The sequence below is a fragment of the Rhinolophus hipposideros genome (genome assembly GCF_964194185.1).
Source record: "Rhinolophus hipposideros genome assembly, chromosome: 20".
In the NCBI taxonomy this organism is placed as follows: domain Eukaryota; kingdom Metazoa; phylum Chordata; class Mammalia; order Chiroptera; family Rhinolophidae; genus Rhinolophus; species Rhinolophus hipposideros.
This window is the reverse complement of record NC_138066.1, coordinates 26508052-26526656: the sequence shown is the minus strand read 5'-3', so window position 1 is coordinate 26526656 and position 18605 is coordinate 26508052. Positions and strand designations below refer to the sequence as shown.

General features: G+C 48.9%; 1 protein-coding gene across 14 annotated transcripts in view; it reads left to right on the top strand.

Annotated features, from left to right (window-relative positions):
* Positions 1–18605, top strand: part of MSI2 (musashi RNA binding protein 2) — a 374726-nt gene that overhangs the window by 285386 nt on the left and 70735 nt on the right. For all 14 annotated transcript variants that reach the window (XR_013992034.1, XR_013992035.1, XM_081029501.1 and 11 more), the window contains exon 8: positions 13388–13470. Coding sequence is in view for 12 of the 14 variants with exons in the window: in XM_081029501.1 (XP_080885627.1) it covers positions 13388–13470 (83 nt within the window). In the remaining 2 variants the exon portion in view is untranslated. The remainder of the gene's footprint in view (positions 1–13387; positions 13471–18605) is intronic.

Here is an 18605-nt window from a genome sequence, read left to right as displayed (position 1 = left end):
AAATATGCTTCTTTCTTTTAAGTTCTTGATTTAACCCTTTGTGATCCAGCCCTAAAGTTTGGATTCTAAGTCTAGCTTATTTTGATACTTATATTTAATGCCTGTCGCAACGGAACAATGCACAGCATGGGATGAGACACCTCAGTGGAAGAAGCATGTTCACTGTGCTGTCTGCATCATGGTACTGATTTTTCAATCCCATCCTCCAGTTATGCAAAGGATTTTGTTGAAAATTCAGCTCGGGAATTTCCATGTTCCCTGATGTCAATCAGTTTTTCATGCAAACTAATCAAGTGTTGCATTTTTCTATTTTTAACAAATGGGTTCAAAATCCACTGAAATGTCCATTTTTGAAAAATGAGTTTTATGGTTCTGTTTCAGAGTGTTAAACATATGCAGATATGAGAGCTTTTGTAGTTGACCCAGTTATATAATTTTTAACAACACGATCCCAGAAAAATCGAAATATTTTTGAGATGTTTGTTTTCCAAGCACTTTCACTGATAGCTGAAGTTTCTGTTGGAAAGTGGCTTCTTTCTCACACACTTGAGTGCCATTTGTCCCATCTGGTCAGAACATGTTTTGGGGGCGGGAGGTGTTGTGGCTGGAGGAGTCTTGCTAAGAGAAAATGGTCAACTTGCCATTTTCTAATAGTGGCATGTGCGTATATTCTTAGTATTATCTACCATCCAGGTTTTCTCTTCAGTGCCCATTTTGTGAGGGTTCCATTACTTAAAGCCAGATCACATACTCTATGCATCGATTTACTGGTCACACATAAACAGCACTAGGTACCAGCTATGCTTGTAGCAGGTGAATAAAGGAGGGGCCACTCTAACCATACTTTCATTGTAGCATTTCCCTCTTCCTTTGGGGGACACTATAAAATACTGTCTAAGACAAGTGTCTATCTGATAATGGTTGTGTGAGGACACTAGAACCATTCAGTCCATATATTATATATATGTGAAGCCGAAATTATTTTAGATGAAACAAATTAGGCATTATACATTCTTCCTTTTCCCAGTGTTTCTTAACCCTAATTGTACATCTGAATCTCCTGGGGAGATTTTAAAACATACGCGTGCTAGGGTGCTCCCCCAGACCTAACACTGTTCCGTAGCATGCGCATCCAATTTTTAAAATTTTTCCTGAGTGAATCTGAGGTAAGAATCACTGTTGAGAAATACTGTTCCAGACCAGTGCTTCTTTGGTTTTAATTTGCTTAAAAATCACTTGGAGAATTTGTTAAAATGCAGATTCAGATTCAGAAAGTCCAGGGTAGGGCCTGAGATTCTGCATTTCCAGTAAGTTCCCAGGTGGTGCTGATGTTTCTGGTTGGTTGAACACCCTGAGTAGTAAGTCTCCAGACTGTGCTTCCCCCACTTCCCTGCTTCTCCCCGCTCCCACCCCTTCTCTTCCCCTAGGCCATTGTCTGGGGAGCCCAGCAGCTGTCCTCTGCTAGCACTGGCTCCGGGCAGAGCTGCTGCCCCCACCAGGCCGCCTGGGCTGCTCGTCTCAGCTTCTTGGTGAGATCTGGCTTCCAGATGTTAAGCACAGTTTCTTTAACAGCCAGAAGAATAAAATAAAACAGGCCCCCACCCCATGGTGAATAAGTGTGTGTGTCTCGTGCAGAGACACCTCGATGGGCAGCCACCTACCCCCCCAAGTCCGGCGGGCTTGCTGGCAGCACGGCCTGCTGGAGCCCTGCAGATGCAGTCAGAACCGACCCCTCTGCATGGGGCACGGAGGGGGTGGCTGGCGTGGTGGGCATCCAGCCAGGGCTCTGTCAGTTGGGACTATTCTGAAACCATACCTCATAATAAAAGTCATATAATTTGTGGCAGTGCTGAAAGCCAGCTTCCAAGTAGTGGTTTTTTGATGGAGTTTTGGAGGCTGGTAACCGTTCCCCGAGAACTTGTTAGAGGGGAGGCAGGTGGGTGTCTTTGAGACAGCTGCTGGAGAGACCAGGGCTTTTCTGAAGGGTCCTCTATACTGGGGTGAGTGGGACACAGGGCTGCTTCTGACCCTTTCTTGCAGAGCAGGTTTTGTGTGTGTCCACCCCACCTTCTCCTCTTTGTTTCCCTGTTTCCTTCATGTTCTTTCTTCAGCGGATACCAGGGCACTCCCCTCAAGAACAGAGACCCATGGCTTTTTCATGAGCAGCCAGACTGCAGTCTCCCAGCCCTGGAAGTGTACGCAGGAGCCACTGGCGGCACATTTGTGGTCAGGGTGAGGGCCAACAAGACCACACTCTGCTCAGCCAGTGCAGGGCCTGGCACTCAAGCATCAGCACATGATTTGTGTTTTTTTTACCTAAAAGGATGCACATAGTAGGGTCTTTTTAAGTAATAAGACTGCCTGGGAATTTACCCTGTGACTTGTTTTACGTCTCCCTGTCCCGAATCTTGTTATAACTGGAAAAGCACCGTGGGCATCTCCCCGACACACATGAGAAATGAATTTTAAGTGATGCTCAAAGCAGAGGGCAAAGGTAAGCGTGTGTGGAGATAAAGGTTGGAATAGGGAAGAAGCCATAAAAAGTCTCCTGTGATTGCTGGGAGACAGTAGCTAACCCCTCTCAAGTGTTTTCAAGCACTCCTCCTGGCTGGTGAGATAGATGTTGTTTCCGTCCCACAAAGGAAGGTCATCAGAGTGGTTGAGTAACTTGGTCAGAGTCACACAGCCAGTCATTGCTGGAGCCAGGATTTGAGCCCAAAGTCCAAGCCCATTTCCAGCCCACCTCAGCAATGGCATTAAGGTAGATTGAAACTTGCTCTTAGCTTCCAAGGATGCTCACTGCATGGGTGGAGCTGGAGGGTGAGTGTCAGAAAAGGTGACCGATTTGAAACCCACTCTCTGGGGGAAAGCCCGGGGGTACCAACCCAAATACCCACCTCTGCAGGGTACAGCGTGCAGCCAGTGCTCCATCTCCCCAGCTCAGAAAGCCCTGGGATTTATAAGGACTTAGAAGGACGCGCTCCTGCCGTGGAGCCTGCCGAAGCCGGCCCCAGGCTCTGTGGTTTCCAGAGCAGACGTGGAGGCAGCGTGTCCTCGTGCCCTTGCTCCAGCTGCGTGCACAACCTCAGCTTTCTCCACCCTGCTGGGCGTGCACTGCAGCCCTGGCACCTTCTGCCGGGGTCCTGATCCGAGCCAGTTGTCTAGCGATTTAATTTGGTGAATTTACCACCGCGTCCCAGAGTTTATATTGGCACTTAACAGCAGTAATATGTGTCTCTCTCGCCAAGAACTGACTATTTTCCCGACCAAGATGGAACACCACGCACAAAAAATAGGTTTGTGAACTAATCTGCTGCCCTGACAAGTGTCATTCACGGAATCACTGCTATGAGCGCACTCGGAATGAAATGAGTTTGGGGTTTTCTGGCCTGGATCACAGGTGCTTTTTCCCCGTCTGTTAACAAGAGTCTGGGATGAGACACCCTTTTCCCTGCAGCTACAGTTACTTTCAAATCACACTATCAGTATTCATGACAGATTTCTCTCTTAGAAAAATGGTTGGGGATGGTTGGAGATTTCTCTCTCTCTCTCTCTCTCTCCCTCTCTCTCTCTCTTTCTTCCTTCCACCATACCCCTCGCTCTGAATCTCTTTCTCTTCCTCCCTTTCTCTCGCTCTCTCTTTATTTTCCTTTCTCTCCTCCCTCTTTTCCTTTCTGGGTTTGTTTTGTTTTGTTTTCAGAACCTCCACCCATTGTAAAGCTCTCCATATACTCATGTAATTTCACAGACTCAGGAGGTGCCCCCCATCAGTAAAAAATATCTCCCGTCTCTGAACACCTGTTTGCATTTCTACAGTGAAACTGAATTGCTTTTATTTAAGGACTTGATACAGGTAAACTACTAATACCTCCTGGGGAGTTAAGCAAAATCAGTCGTTTACACTTTAGTGTGAGCTGCTTTCTGATCCTTCACTGAGCCTGGGGGAGAGAAGCTTGCCCTCTGCCCCTGATCTCCCCATCTCTTGGATGAGAGTTGCCCCTGGGGCTAAAAGGTTTAGCTTTCCATAAAAGGGATATCAGAGGCTTCTTAAAACAGCTTTAGTTTGCCCCTTGATGTGAAAGAGGAGCTTAGACAGTCTCTTTCCTGAGAATGTCCTGGATTCCTTTTTTGACCCGATGATCTCTATTCAGCATACCCCGAGTCAGATTTGGGGGGACATCAGAATCACTAGAGAGCTTGTAAAGTGCAGATTCCTGGTCCACGTGCACAGCGTCCAGGTTAGGAGGCAGGCAGAGCCCAGGGGCCTGCATTTTAAACAAGCCCCGTCCCTACCAGAAGACTGCCAAAGAACCACACAGAGAAACACTTCCCTTTTACCTGCAACTTGGTTTATGGTCTTAGGGGCCTCCATAAATGGTCCTGAGGATATGGTGGCCATATGAAAAAAATTGCATGTAACTAAGGCCTTAATGAAACGCCTACTGGTTCACAGTTGGCGTCTGACTTTTAGAAGGTTGATGCTCACTTTTCAAGGTCGGGTGTTCACTAGAGCATCCTTGGGCTGAAAAGGAAAGAAAAGCACCTTTCCGGTTGAGAAATTGGCTCCCCTCTGGCAAATGCCGCCAATGTAGCTTAATATTAATTTAGGGAATTCAGTCTGTGCAGTTCCTCCCTACTAGATTGGAAATCTGATAGTGTCATTTCTGTTATCTGATTCCCCACACGCCTGACATCGCTCCCTTCCCCGTCCCTAACTCCCCCCAGCTCCCAAAGGTGGCTGGAGAGGCGCAGGTGTGAGCAGGCTCACCAAGTCACCCCCCACCCCTCCTGATTAAGTGGTGTGTGGGAATAAAGGAGACCCGCGACGATTCGCACCAATCTATGCCTTGCCGGTACGCGACCACTTGTAATTCCCCACAGCCCCAGCCAGCTTTGCAAGGCAGAAAGAAATATGACCAGGCAAGTTGAGAAAATAAATTAAACTAAGTGTCAACTTTTCTTGTTTCTCTCCTCATTATTAAGAGATGGAATGGGGCTCGTTTATCAAGCAGGGGGAGAAATTAATTGACATGGCTTTAATATCATGATGTCTTGCATGTCTGGTCACATTCCTTCATTTTTCGGAAAGGCATTTTATTATAGTTTACAGCAACCAGCTGCCAAACTACTGGTGTAAATGAGGAAGCAGGTGCATGAAGGATGCCACGATGGAAGGGCTGCAGTGCCACCCTAAAGGGGACACGGCAGGAAGGAAAGGCCAGGACAGGAAGGGGCCCAGAAAAAGGCAGCTGTTGCCTCAGGGTCAGGGAGGAAGCAAGGTGTGGGGAAAGAGAGAGGGATACTACCAGGGAGGGAGGACGTCTCAGACCCCTCAAATCCATCACAGGCTTGTCTGCTAGGCCTGGGCAAGGGTGGTAGCAGGCGTCTGCCTCTGATGGCCTCCTGGCCCACATGTCTTTGTTCTGACCAGCCCCTGGGCTGGGTCCTATGTCCATCACAGGCAGCGTGCCTGCCCCTGTTCTTTGTTCTTAATAAAGCCAAGGAAGCAAGTGCTTCTCTGTTTATCCCTCCAGGGCGGCTGGCTCGTTACCGAGCCTGTTTGCTGGAGGAAATCTCCAGCCCCGTTTCAGGCAGATCTGTGGTTGGAAATGTCCAAAGAAGTCATGCAGCCTGGGCCCGTCATAGATTAGATTGGCTTAAGAGATGCTCTAGTTGCTTTTTTTTTTTTTTTTTTTAAATAAAGGTCATCTTTGTTGTGTACCTCTGAAAAACCTTAGTATCCCCTCAGCTGCCTTTCTGTTGAAGTATACTTATCGGGTGGCAGGGGAAGCCACCATTCAACTGGAATGGATGAGCACGTTGTTCCCACACTCTGTCCTTGCTCTCCTTCTGCTGTGTCATGAGGTTGAGGGGCTGCTGCAGCAAAGTGTGGCGGGGCAGGATTCTAGAGCCAGGTGTGGGACATTAGAATGGCCCGAGATAGGCGGTTTGGAATAAGCCGCCTTCGTGTGAAGAAAGTGGGCTGTGGTGATGAAACGGACATAGGCTGCCACCCGGCCTTCAATCTTCATCTGTAAAGTGGGACCAATCATTCCTACTGGATAGGGGGAGATGTGAAGACTGAATTAAAGAATCGCTGCTCCGTAATGTAGATAAGCTTTCTGTTTTTAAAATGATTATTAGGATGTGGACAGATAATAAATAACCACCTTTGGGATACGAGACATTAGAAATAACTAAAGGAATCCCATCCCTGGCTTGGTGAGAGATGATATTCTTAGCTCCCAAAGTCCACATTACCATTTGGGTGTGAAAACAGACACAGCTGGGACTGTCACCCCACCTCTTGCCCCGTACCCAATGTCTGAAAGTGCTTCAGAAACTAATGGCAGCTCAGACTGGATCTCACTAACATCCAGGTAACGTGCAGCGAGTATCCTAAAGTGGCAGACCATCATTGGAAACTGACATTTCTTTTGGAAAGGTAACTTGTTTTTTTTTCCTTGGAACTGATGACCAATCTTCTGAGTTATATTTTTAGGGCAAATTCAGGGCACGTGAAGCCAGCCTGTCCTGCCATGCATCTGTGCTCATCTCTGATCTTCTTATCGGATGGACCCACAGGGTGGGGCCTCAGACCTTCTCCATCCAGGGTTCCAGGAAAACACTTCCAGGCAGATGAAACCAATTTGCCAAACCTGCTTGTAGCCCATAGAGGTGGCTCAGAAATGTTCTGAGTTGGGGATGGGGCAGGCTGAGGTAATAGACACACAGCTCATTAGGGGTTAACTCTGACTCCATGCCTCATGACCCAGGCTCTCACCCTGTCAGAGCCATAGGGCCACCAAATCCATCTTTGGCATTTTATTTATTTATTCATTCATTCATTCATTCATTCATTCATTCATTCATTCATTTTTTTAAAGGAGGACGCAGCTCAGTGTGGCCCATGCCGGGATCGAACCGGCAACCTTGGTGTTACCAGCACCACACTCTGACCAACTGAGCTGACTAACTAGCCACCCCCACCAAATCCATCTTTGAACACTTTCTGGTTGAAGAAAGTTCCTGCTGTCTGCTGGCTTAGTGATCATGTGTCGTATCATGGACGAGTCATTTAACTGTGCCGAGCAAGCCGTTGAGCAAAATGACAATGGAGATGTCTGCCCTGCCTCTCCTAGGGTTGCCTTAGGGACCAGGTAGGATGATTGATGTATGAGAAACATTTTGAAACAGAAAGTACACCCCACGCCCAAACCCAAGGCTCTCCTGTTTGTACTGGAAGCGGCCCACACATACTGCCCCTCCCTCAACACTGGCTTATTAGCAGGAGAGAGAGGTTGCATCAGTTAGAAATATACTTATGTCCACATACCTTAAATTCCTCATGGGGCACTCAGAATAAACTCAACAATCTGAGTGTTTTTTTTCTTTTCTCCCTTATTTTTTCCCCCATTAACCGAGTGTGTTAACTCATGACTTGGATTGATTTTCCCTGAAGATGCATTAGGTGCCATGCGATTGCCTATTAGTGTTCATTGACCTATATGATAAGAGAAGAAAATGATTTTTGAGGCTTGGAGGAGGCCATTCCCGTCTTTCCCTCTCTGACCTAAAAAAAATTCTTTGTAAGTTAACTGCCAGATGTTCCTCAGTGACTGTGTTTGGAGCAGGTCATTTTAATTTTGAGGTATCTTGTTTTCAGGTCTCTGTTCTGTGTGTGTGTGTGTGTGTGTGTGTGTGTGTGTGTGTTATAGCTTTGTATTATTCAGATGAATATTCAGTTTTGTTCATTTGAATAAAAGAGGGAAAAAGGGTTTGACTGTTAAATGCTTATCTCTTAAATAGAGCTTACTGTTAGTTTCCAATAATAGCTTCATTCAGGAGAATGCTATAGAATTTCATTTCTAAATGCTCCCTGTCAACTGCTACGTATTATGTCCATTTTTAAATCCCTTTTTGTTTGGGGTTAACCTTCCTACCACTTTCTTTGTCCAAGTTTTGCTGGCTCCTGGAGCCCCTCAGAAGCATGGGGTGGGGTTAAGGTGGGCACTTTATGAGTGGCCAGGCAGGTATCACTTCGCTGATGACAAGCTGGAGGGTTTCTTTGGTGAACTAGCCTGTGGTCCGCCAAGGTTTGACCCTTTGACACTGCAGCCCCGCCCCCAGTTGTCTGTCCCTAGGGCTCCTCTCTATTCTGAAGGGCAGCTTGAATGACTTTAAATACCTGGGGAGGAGTTTTCTGGCTCCAGGGTGGCGCCCCCTAAGGACCAAGGGAGATGAGAGACAGCACAGGGTGGGGATGTTCATGGGAGCCCCCAAAGGGCCTGGGTAAGGTGCGAGCCTCATAGGCACACCGTGGATCCAAGTGCTTGCCTTGGCAAGGGCCACAGCAGGGCCCCCCACCACCATGCACCCCTTATCCGGTTCTGCCTGCTTCTTGTTGGCCTGGAGAGCTGAAGGGACTCGGCCGGGGCACACAGCTCATTATTTGGCCCTTGCGTCTTTTGAGTGAGGTCAGTTACGCATGTCTTACCTGCTGCTCCACCTCAGTTTGATGGTCTTTCATGAGGCCCCATTTCTGATTCCCTGCAGGGCTCTCTTTTGGAAATAATGGGAAGGAAATAATCAGTCCTTCTTGCCCCTTCTCAGAAAGACTCAGCCTTCCCAGAGTCTCATGTAGAATCTCTACACCCAGCAGATTGTCCAAAAGACCACGATGCCTTGAAAACATTATGCTAAGTGAAATAAACCAGACACCAGAGGACACATATTGCATGATTCCACTTACATGAGGTACCTAGAATGGGCAAATTCATAGAGACAGAAGGTAGAATAAAGGTTATCAGGAACTAAGGGAGTAAGGAATGGGGAGTTACTGCTTAATGGGTACAGTGTTTCAGTGTGGGATGGTGAAGAACTTCTGGAAATGGGTGGTGGTGATGGTTGCACAATATTGTACTGAACTGTACACTCAAAAATGATTATAAAGTGGTCAATTTTATGTTACATGTATTTCACCCAATAAAAAAATTAATTAATTTCAAAAAAGTAAAAGATTTTGATGCCAAAAAGGATATTTCCTACCCACCACCCTACCTCTCCCAAATTTCTGACTCCGTTGTTTTGTCTTTACACCTCAGTTTAATTTATTTTGGGGGTTGTTCGCCACTGAGTTAATAATTCATTGTAAATGATAACGTACTTGAGAGATAAAAATGATTATATGTTAAGGAATAACATTTATTGATAATTAAGTGTTTCATTGCTTCTTTGCTTTCTCCAAATGGAATAAATAAATATTTTAGAGGTAATCAAGTTTGCTTTCTCTATTTGGGCCAAATAGACAGGGATGTTGAAACAATATAGATCTTTAAAGCACTGCAAATGAGTCTTGACATAGCTAAATTGTTATGCGTCCAAGGTAGATAGGCTTGAAATCCAGACTTTCTCCTTTGATCACGATAATCATTTTTGTGATACTCGAGTTTTGAGTCCTGTGGGTTTAGGAAAGGGACCAGCAGGGAGAATATCAGAGTCAGAATTAGAAATGATTCAGCGAGTCCTGCCCCTGCCCTTCCAGGTGTACGGTCTGCATTTTAATTCCTGTCTCCAAGCTCCATCACACCTCTTCCTGTCTCTGAGTGGTGGCACAGAGGGGGAAATTCGGGCCACCTGAGTTCTGAATGGTCCTGGGCCTGGAGTTCAGACAGTGATTTATTTGCGCAGTGTACCAGGAAGACATGGGTTACAGCAGAAAAGCAGCTTCCATGGCGGTGAACTCAACCTATGGCCCCCTATGGTGACTTACCCAGGATCAAGGTCAGTTGCTGACTTATCCACGGCCAGTTGCTGACTTACCCAGGATCAAGTTCATGTCCTCAGCAGCAAACAGTTGCTTTAAAGCAGGCTTTCCTATGGTTTGTGGAGTGGTGCCCTTGACATACTCTTTTCCGATGGCATGCATGGGTTGGGTTCATTCATCTGCATTCTCCTGCCTTCTACCCAAAGAGTGTGATTGGCCTGGCTGGAGGAGATCGTGTGTGACCTGCCGATAATAGCCTGTAACCTTGCTGTATTGATTTCCAGTGGCTGCCATAAGAAATGACCACAAACTCGGGGACTTAAAACGACAAAAGTTTGTTCTCTCACCGTTCTGGAGGCCAAAAGTCTGAATGAAATCAAGGTGACAGCCGGGCACACTGCTTCTGAAGGTTCTAGAGGACCATCTTTCCTTGCCTCTCCTAGCTTCTGATGGCTCCACGCTTTCCTCGGGCAGTGGCTGTACCACTCCAGTCTCTGCCTCTGTCTTCACGTGGACTTCTCCCCTCTCTGCCCTCGGTGTCTCAGGCTCCCTCTCCTTGCTCTTATAAGAACACCCGTCACTAGATTTAGGGTCCACACTAATTCTTGAGATCTTTAACTTCATTACATGTGCAAACACCCTTTTTCCAAAATAAGGTCACATTCTTAGGGTCCAGGGGTTAGGGCATGGATGTATTTGGGGGCAGGGGCGGGGAGCACTATTCAATCCATTACACTCATCCTAATTAGCAGTGAGTTTCCCCATAAGAACTGGCCAGTCTTGGTTTAAGGATTCATGCGTTGCCTGGGTTTGGGTCCAGGCTAGAGTGGTGACCTTCAGAGACAAATGAAATCCAGAGTGACCCACAAACTAGAAGTGAGGGTCATGAGGGAGAGGTGAGGTCTGTACAGGGGAGGTGCTCTCCTTGACGGGAACCTCTGACTTACACCTTTTAGGGAACGAATTAAGAAGAAGGATATTGCCTGTTGCTCTCTGCATCCTCCATGACGCGGGAGCCTGTACGTGCAGAAGGAAGGGCCACATCAGTCTTGAAGCGGGAGGCAGTGATGCAGATAGATTAGCAAGATACTCAGACCCTGGAGGACCGGAAATGACTCATTCAGTCAGTCATTCAGCCAGCAGCCACTCAGCACTGGCTGGGTGTCAGGGCCTATACATCATGGGGACCAGAGTGAGTGAGGCCCCAGCCTTGCCCTCCTCCTTGCAGCCAGTGCTAGCAGATTCCCACATCCTCCGCCGTGCCCCCTGCCCTCCCCCAAGAACCTTTGAAGGGCTCCGCATCTCAGTCCCTTCTTGAGGGGCCCCTGGGATCGGGGCTCTAGGAGGGTAGGCAGGAAGGAGCACAGATCCCCTCTGTGCTGCAGGGGTCCCTGCCTGGCTGAGAGGTTTAACTGATGGTTTTCATGAGCACCAGCACACCAGAGCTCAAAGAGAAAGCACTTGGAGACGGCCTCTAGGAGTGGCCCTCGTCCACCTCTGCACATAATATATGGGACCAAGGGCCAAAGAGGAGGAGACGCCCCGGCAGAGGGAACCCAGAGGACGCATTGTAGCTCCCTGCAGGGACCTGGTTGGGCGGGGGCGGTATACACCTAGTGAAAGGCCTCACGTCAAACAAAGTATTACTGTGTCTGAGGACCCAGCGTCTCCCAGATGGCGCTGTCGACTCTGAGCCCTGGCAGCAAATCCTTGTGTCCCCTCTTACGGCATGTCTGACCTTCCGTCTTACGTGTCTATGATGGGCTGGGCTGTGTGGACCGGGAACATAGGCCTGGAGTTTGCTGTGTGGTAAGAAATTATACTTCCTAACAAAGATCGTGATTGCCATTTGTGTGGTGGTCCTCGCCCTCTGTCTTACTGGAAACGGCCTGAGAGCAGGGAGTGGCCTTTGTCACCCTTTTCCCGAGGAATCTTCTAGACCCCGCAGGAGCTATGATGTAGTACCAGCTGCCTGTTCTCTGCTGTTCCTTAGAACATGATGGTGGGGACAAGGGACTTGAGAGATTTTCTCTCCACCTTGGGTGTCTGGGACCCAAAATAGACACAGAAACTTGAAAACGAAGCCTCTACATTTTTACTCATTGACAGGAAACGCCAATTCTTATTACAAAAATAGCCCTTCTGATTTGCGTCGTCCTCGTTGGTGTGTCCAGGTTTCTGTTCGGCCAGGTTCTCCTCCCCAAAGCGGGACGAGCGTGCCTTGGCCGGTTCGAGCTGCTGTTCCAAAGTAACCGTAGACAGGGGGGCTTATAAACAGCAGAAATTTGTTTCTCAGGGTTCTGGAGGCTGGAAATCTGAGCGTGTCCTCATTGTCAGTTTTTGGTGAAGGCCCCTCTTCCTGGTGACACACAGCTGGCTTCTCATTGTATCTTCACATGGCAGAGAGAAAATGCCAGCACTCATCCCTTCATGACGCCACCACCCTCATGAGCTAAATGCCTCTCTGCAGTTCCACCTCATCACCATCAGGTTGGGGGTTAGGATTTCACCCTATGAATTTGGGGAGGAGACAAACATTCAGTCCAAAGCAGCGTCGTATGGATTCTGATTTGGGCTGTGCCCCATGTGTGGGACCCAGCATCCACACTCACCACCAATCATTTCAACCTCGAGGCTCAGAGGGGAAGGAGCTTCCCAGGATAACACATAAGTTCAAAGTAAAATCAGAACTAGAACCCAGGCTTGCTGCCTTCCCATCAGTGTCCGCACTCTCTGCCTGTGTTCCTTTGTGCTGTTGGTACTGACGTGGCAGCTGCGTTTCATCTGCGGTGGGGTACCGTCTTGGGAGTGTGTGTTACAGCAGTGCTCCCCTAGTGGGGTCACAGATGGGGCTGCGTGCTGGAGACCCTGCTGGGGGCAAGAAGAGAAGAGAGCAAGGGGCAGGAGGGTAGCAAGAGGAAACTCAGGATGCTGAGCTGTGGTCGCCTGCCAAAATTCTTCAGAACGGCTTGTCTAGCAAAGGCGGTCTCCAGCCGAGTAAATACAGTGGATAGCTGACAGGCTGACAGCAGGCATCAAACAGTCTTAAACTGCCCCGAATCTGTAGCACTTTTGAAGCAGCAGTAGAAAAAGCATGCCTGCGTAGAACAGAGGCCCGAAACTTTTAATAGTTTCTTCCAGGCCTCAGGATGTCCTGATGAGGTATTAGAGGAAGTAATTCAGGAAGAAAAGGACAAATAACCGCCTCCGTCTGGAGGCCGACCCGAGGGCTGGCCATTCCATCGTGGAAAGGGCAAGTGTGGCCCCGCAGTGAGCCTGGCCACTCTGGGCAGCCCACCCGCCTGCTGCTGGGCAGAGAGCTACAGGGCTCTGACCCTTGTAAATAACAGACAAATAAATTTCTTGTTTGCTTCGGGGCAAATGTAAACCGCACGACGCCCACCACATGTGGGTGAAATCATTAACTTTTCCTCACTGTTGAAAGAAGGGAGCTCCATACAAATTAAAAATCATTTCCTCAACGTGGGTGCCCTTCCAGAGGATCCACCCCACCCCCAAAGCAGGAGCCTGTTGCCACTGTAGCACAGCAAAGAAAAATAGGTGGGCCGGCCCGAACTGTACTCACCCCCCTCTCTATTTTTGTTTTCCTTTTTCCTTTAGGGTTTGGTTTTGTCACTTTTGAGAATGAAGACGTTGTGGAGAAAGTCTGTGAGATTCATTTCCATGAAATCAATAATAAAATGGTAAGTGTGTAGGGGTTGGGCTGAAATGCGATGCCTCCCTTCCCCCACCTACACACCTTTGTCTGACAGACGGCTGCAGTCGCAGGGTGGGCTTGGGGACCTGACTCGAGGGGTCTGACCTTGGGAATGGCAGGAGGAAAGGGCCAAATAGTAAACATGTTAAGCTTTGCAGGCCATGCAGCTGGCTGTTGCAGCGACTTCGTGCTGCTGGTGTAGCACAGAAGCATCCACAGACAAACTATTCATGAATGAGCCGGACACTGAAATGGAAATCGCATGTAATTTTCACGTGTCACAAAATACCTGTCTGTTTGTTTTTAACCACTTAAAAATGTAACAACCGTTTTTAACTCTTGGGCTGGACAAACACCAGCAGGCAAGTTGTAGTTTGCCAACCCTTGGCTTGGGATATGCCTGTGCTGTTTGGCTTGGCCTGGGGCGGGGGGCGGTGCTATCCTCGTTAGGAAGTTTACTGCCCCAATTATGTCTTTCTTTGGGCCCGCCTGGGTATTTACAGTCTCCCAGTCTGACCCACTAGAGAGTTTTACCCTCGTGATCAGCTGCTTCCATCCCTCCCTTTGGCTCTTTAAAGCTCCTTTCCCTGGCCTGGCACACTCAACAGGTTGTTCCTTGGAAATTTGGGGAGCCAGGTAGCCATAGAGAAACGGCCACCAGAGGGCGCCGTACCATGTGCAGAACGTGCACGCTGGCTGGCTTGCCATCTCAAGCTCCTGTCTTCAGATTAGGGAGGGAGGTGAGAAACCCCTTCCTCGTTGGTTCCAGAAAAATGGGACCTCAGCAGGTGTTTCTGGGGCCATCCGCAGTTCCTGCAGAGACAAAACATTTTGGTTGGCCGGCAGAGCCTGTAGCCCCATAAGAACAGGGAGGGCGAATTTGTGTTTCCATTGCAGCTGTAACTTTGATATTTTCTTCCTTCAGTCAGAACGTTCCTTGCTTCCGAAACACGCATTCGGATACTCATTGTATATTGGTCTGATATGTGTTCACTGACTTTAAATTCAATAATAGAGCTTTTAGTGTGGATAAGATCAAAGCAATCTGCTTAGCATGTGGTGCTACAGGCCTGATTCAATATTTGACTTGCTAATTTTTTCCCAGGGCACTAAAATAATATTGTTGGTATTGTTCCTAGCCATCACATACATCGGCAATGAGAGCACAGCTTCTTTGCGTACTGCAGGTTGGAGGCATCCACCCAGGCGTTAAAATGGTACCGGGGAGATAAGTGTATGGGAACAGCATAGTGCCCTTGGCGGCTTTCTCTGCCCCTCCAAAGCCAGTGCCTTCCAGTTAGCACCTCTCTCCTTTTGTAGATTACTACTTACTGTTTTTTAAACTAGAGAGATGGGGGGGAGCTTAAAAGGAAACCTGCCTCCAGTGCCCAGATGCCTTGTTTATCCCAGCTAGGTGTGCTATTGATGGGCTCCGCTGCAGGCTGCCTGGGCAGCAGGGAGCGGAAAAGGCAGGCCAGAGTACTGGCAGCCACCCTTCCTGTCCTGCCAGGACTTAATGGTTCATCGGGAATGCCCGACGAAGACTGACAAGAGACAGCGCTATATGCTGCCTCAAATGCATATGTGCAGCCCTTCACCGTTGACTGGCTTTGAAAGGAACCTGAGACACAACTGGGAAAGCACGTTATTCTCCTCGCCATTCCAGTGGGGAAACTGAGGCCCAGGGGATATGCCCCAGGGCTCCCCAGATAGTGAAGGAGCTTGGTTCTTGAGCCTATTGGCTGTCAGATGAACCAAACAGACAGTTGTTTGAGCTTGGGGGTGGGAGAGTGAATCCCCAATTGACACAGGGGTACAATCAGAAGGTATTTTCAGCCCCAGAAAGGTAACCCGTGGGCTGGCTTGAAGCCAGAGAGCTTTGTGGCCATTGTCCCCAGTCATTTCACGTGTGTCACCTTCTTTTCCACTCAAGTAGAGGCTGACTGTGGCAGGTGCAGGTAAATGTTGATGGTGTGACGGTTTCTGTTTCCCTTTTAATCTGGGGCTGCTACTGTTCTTTAAGAGAATAAGCAAAAACGGAAGTGGACAGGAGGAAGGGGTGGGGACAGAGTGGTTGGGATCACAGACAGGCTTTGGAGGTGTTGCTGCAGGGTCCCAGCTCAGCCCCACCAGTTCCAAGCTCTAGGGAGAATTTAGAGGTGCTGGGAAAGGGCATTGATAGGTCACCTCCCTGAGCTTCATTCAGTCTGACAGGGCCTGTGATGACCGCCTCATTGGGGCTGCTAGGCTGGGGGAGACACCACAGGCAAAGGTGGTACACGGGGCCTGTGCACGGTCTTGCTTGATAAGCGTGGGCTCCAGCCGTCGTCCGTTGTTGTCAAAGGACTTCTTCAGCAAGCTCCCCTCTGAAGGGCTTTGGGAGAGGAGCCTGAATCCTGAATTGCTGTAGGCTCTGTGATACTGGTTTCTACTTCTGAGGCCCAAAGCAAAGGAAGTGAATTTAAACTGTGCGATGGAGAGAATTCAAATGAGAGATCAGAAAGACTGAAAACTCAGAGACTGCCAAGCAGGAACACAGGCGGTTGTTAGGCTGTCCGGGGGAGTGTTTTGTAAACTGGACTGCGCTGTGAAGCTGTAAAGACCCATCTCTTGGAGCCCCCGCAATCTCTCTGTGAATTCAGCTGGAACAGTGAGCTGTACTGCCCCATGTGCCTGGAGCTCCTGTTTTCTCCTAGTCACAGATAAGAATGGGCTCCACTGCTGATTAGTCACAAAGGTAGGACTCGAATCCGGGTCTTCTGATTCTTAATCCAGTACTCTTGTGCCTGGCACTCAGTAGGCTAAATAATTGTGGAAGGAATAAGGATTAGATAAGGGACCGTGTGACCCTGAGGCACATCATAATTTTCACAGCCATTTCCCATTTAATTTGGTTGGCGAATCTCCTGGGCATTTTTAAAAATGAGAGCCCTTCTCTGCCATCCGGGAGAACTAGCACAGTAGGCATGAGTGCTTCTCCGGAAGGTGGGATCCAGGAACTCTGCCTTCCTCCCTATATAGTCTCTGCCTGAAGGCGGTCACCTCCAGTGTAGTGGCAGGGGAATGGCCAAAAGGACTCCACATGGCACTCTCCCACACAGAGATCCCACAGCTAATGTTTCTGAGTGCTAACTACATGCTCTGCTGAGCACTTGCTTTATGCACCTCTTCTCATTTGATTATCACACACACTTTGGTGTAGGTACTAATTATTATCCCCATTTTACTGATAAGCAAAATGAGGCAGAGAGAGAAGTTCAGCGATTTGCCCAGGGCCACAGGGTCAGTGAGCGGTAGCACCTGATTTCAAGTCCCAAAAGCTTAGCGTCCAGAGCTTACATTTTATACCCAATAGGCTATTTCTCCTCTCCAGGCTGAAAGAGACTTTAAAAGTCATCTGTCTGGTCTACAAACTTCCACGGCTACTGACTGCCCACTCTGCCAGTCATGTTGTGGACCATGTGGTTCCACATTCTCCTAAGAGATGGGTAAGGAGATAGACTCACTCGGGGCCCAATTCCGGCTGGGCCACGCTTGTGTGTAAGGGGTCCCAGATGGCAAAGTGTATCTCCAGGCAGTTGAGTGAGGGACACTTAGGGTAGCTGGCTGCCATCCCAGCTCAGGGCCCAAACCACGAGAGCCGAGACTCAGCCCCTTCCTCCGTCATGGCACAGGTCAGAGTGAAGCCCCAATGTGGCTCTTTCTCCATAAACACACACGTGCACATGCTGAGCTACGTGCTGACCCTGCAGAGAGGGACACCTCCGGCTACTCGGCTAGCCCAGGCGCGGGCACAACTAATAACACCTCCTGCCGTGTGCCCCTGATTGAAGCAGCCTCCGAGCAGCAGGGACACTTGCTTGATTAGTGCCAGGCAGCCTCCCGGCAGGCAGCCGCAAGGAGGGAGGCGGGCATCGACAGAGAACTTAGGGTACAGTTTGAATGGTGCCTGGGTGAGGGCACCTCAGGTGGAGCCTGCTCCCACTCCTGATTCAACAGAAAGATATTGGTGTTTACTCGCGGTCTCTTTTTGTCCTGAGGTCGGGGTCGTTGTCCCATTTTATAGAGGGTGACCCAAGCTCAGAGCGGTGAAGGGACTTCCACTGCGCACGGTTCTAAGTGGCAGAGCTGGGATTTGAACCTGGGTCGTTCTGGTTCCATCTCGATGTTCTTCCCACTGTACCCTGCTGCCAACTTAGGCAAACCTCCTTATTGAAAAATCTGGATTGATTTGAGTGATGAATGTAAGCAAGGGCTTTTATTTGCTTTTTATAAGGATTACTATAGGATTCCTTTAAATAGTCCTTCTCCTTGTACCTTTAAGGTGTTCTAATCTATATGAATTGCTAAACAGTTTGCAAGGTTGTTAGTAATGTCAGCTTAGGCCCCACCCGAGACCTACCAAATCAGCTGCATTTTGACAGGTCTCCAGTGATTTGCGTGCACATTACAGTCTGCGAAGCACGGGGCAAGGACCACTGCTAAGGAGAGACAGTGCAGGAGTTGTGGGTCAAATCGTCCATCCAGTGTCAGAAGGAAGGAACCCAAGATGAGGGAACTGAGACCCTAAGAGCATTAAGCCAGATGAGCCGCCTGGCACAGGAGCCCCCCCCCCCATACACACACACACACACACACTGGGTCAGGCTGGTGCTCCTGGCACTGCCGCACACTCCCTTGTGGTCAGAGAGACCAGGGCTCCGCCCCGAGGAAGCTTGTCAGTGCAGGGACTCCGCCACGTGGCCATGCCCTTGCTCTCTGATGTGGGCCTTGATCATACCTGTATGAGTACATCCACTGGGTAAAGGCCTGGATCCTGAGAGTGACATGCGATGTCCCTAGTTGGGACCTACTGGGTCATTTATGGGTACCCAGGACTTTGGAACATAGGGGCCCGAGCCTGAATCCCAGATCCACCTCTGGTTGTCCCTTGACTAGGAAATCCCCTACCTGTCTGCACCTGTTTGCCCCTCTGTACGATGGGAAGGATGATGACCACTGCCCTTTGCAGCTTATTGAAAGCCCTAGTTTGGTTCCTGACCCTGGGGAGTCTTTATCTGCTCTGCTGTGGGGTATAGAATCCCACAGCCTTGAAGGAATCAGCCCTCCAGAAAACCTCCT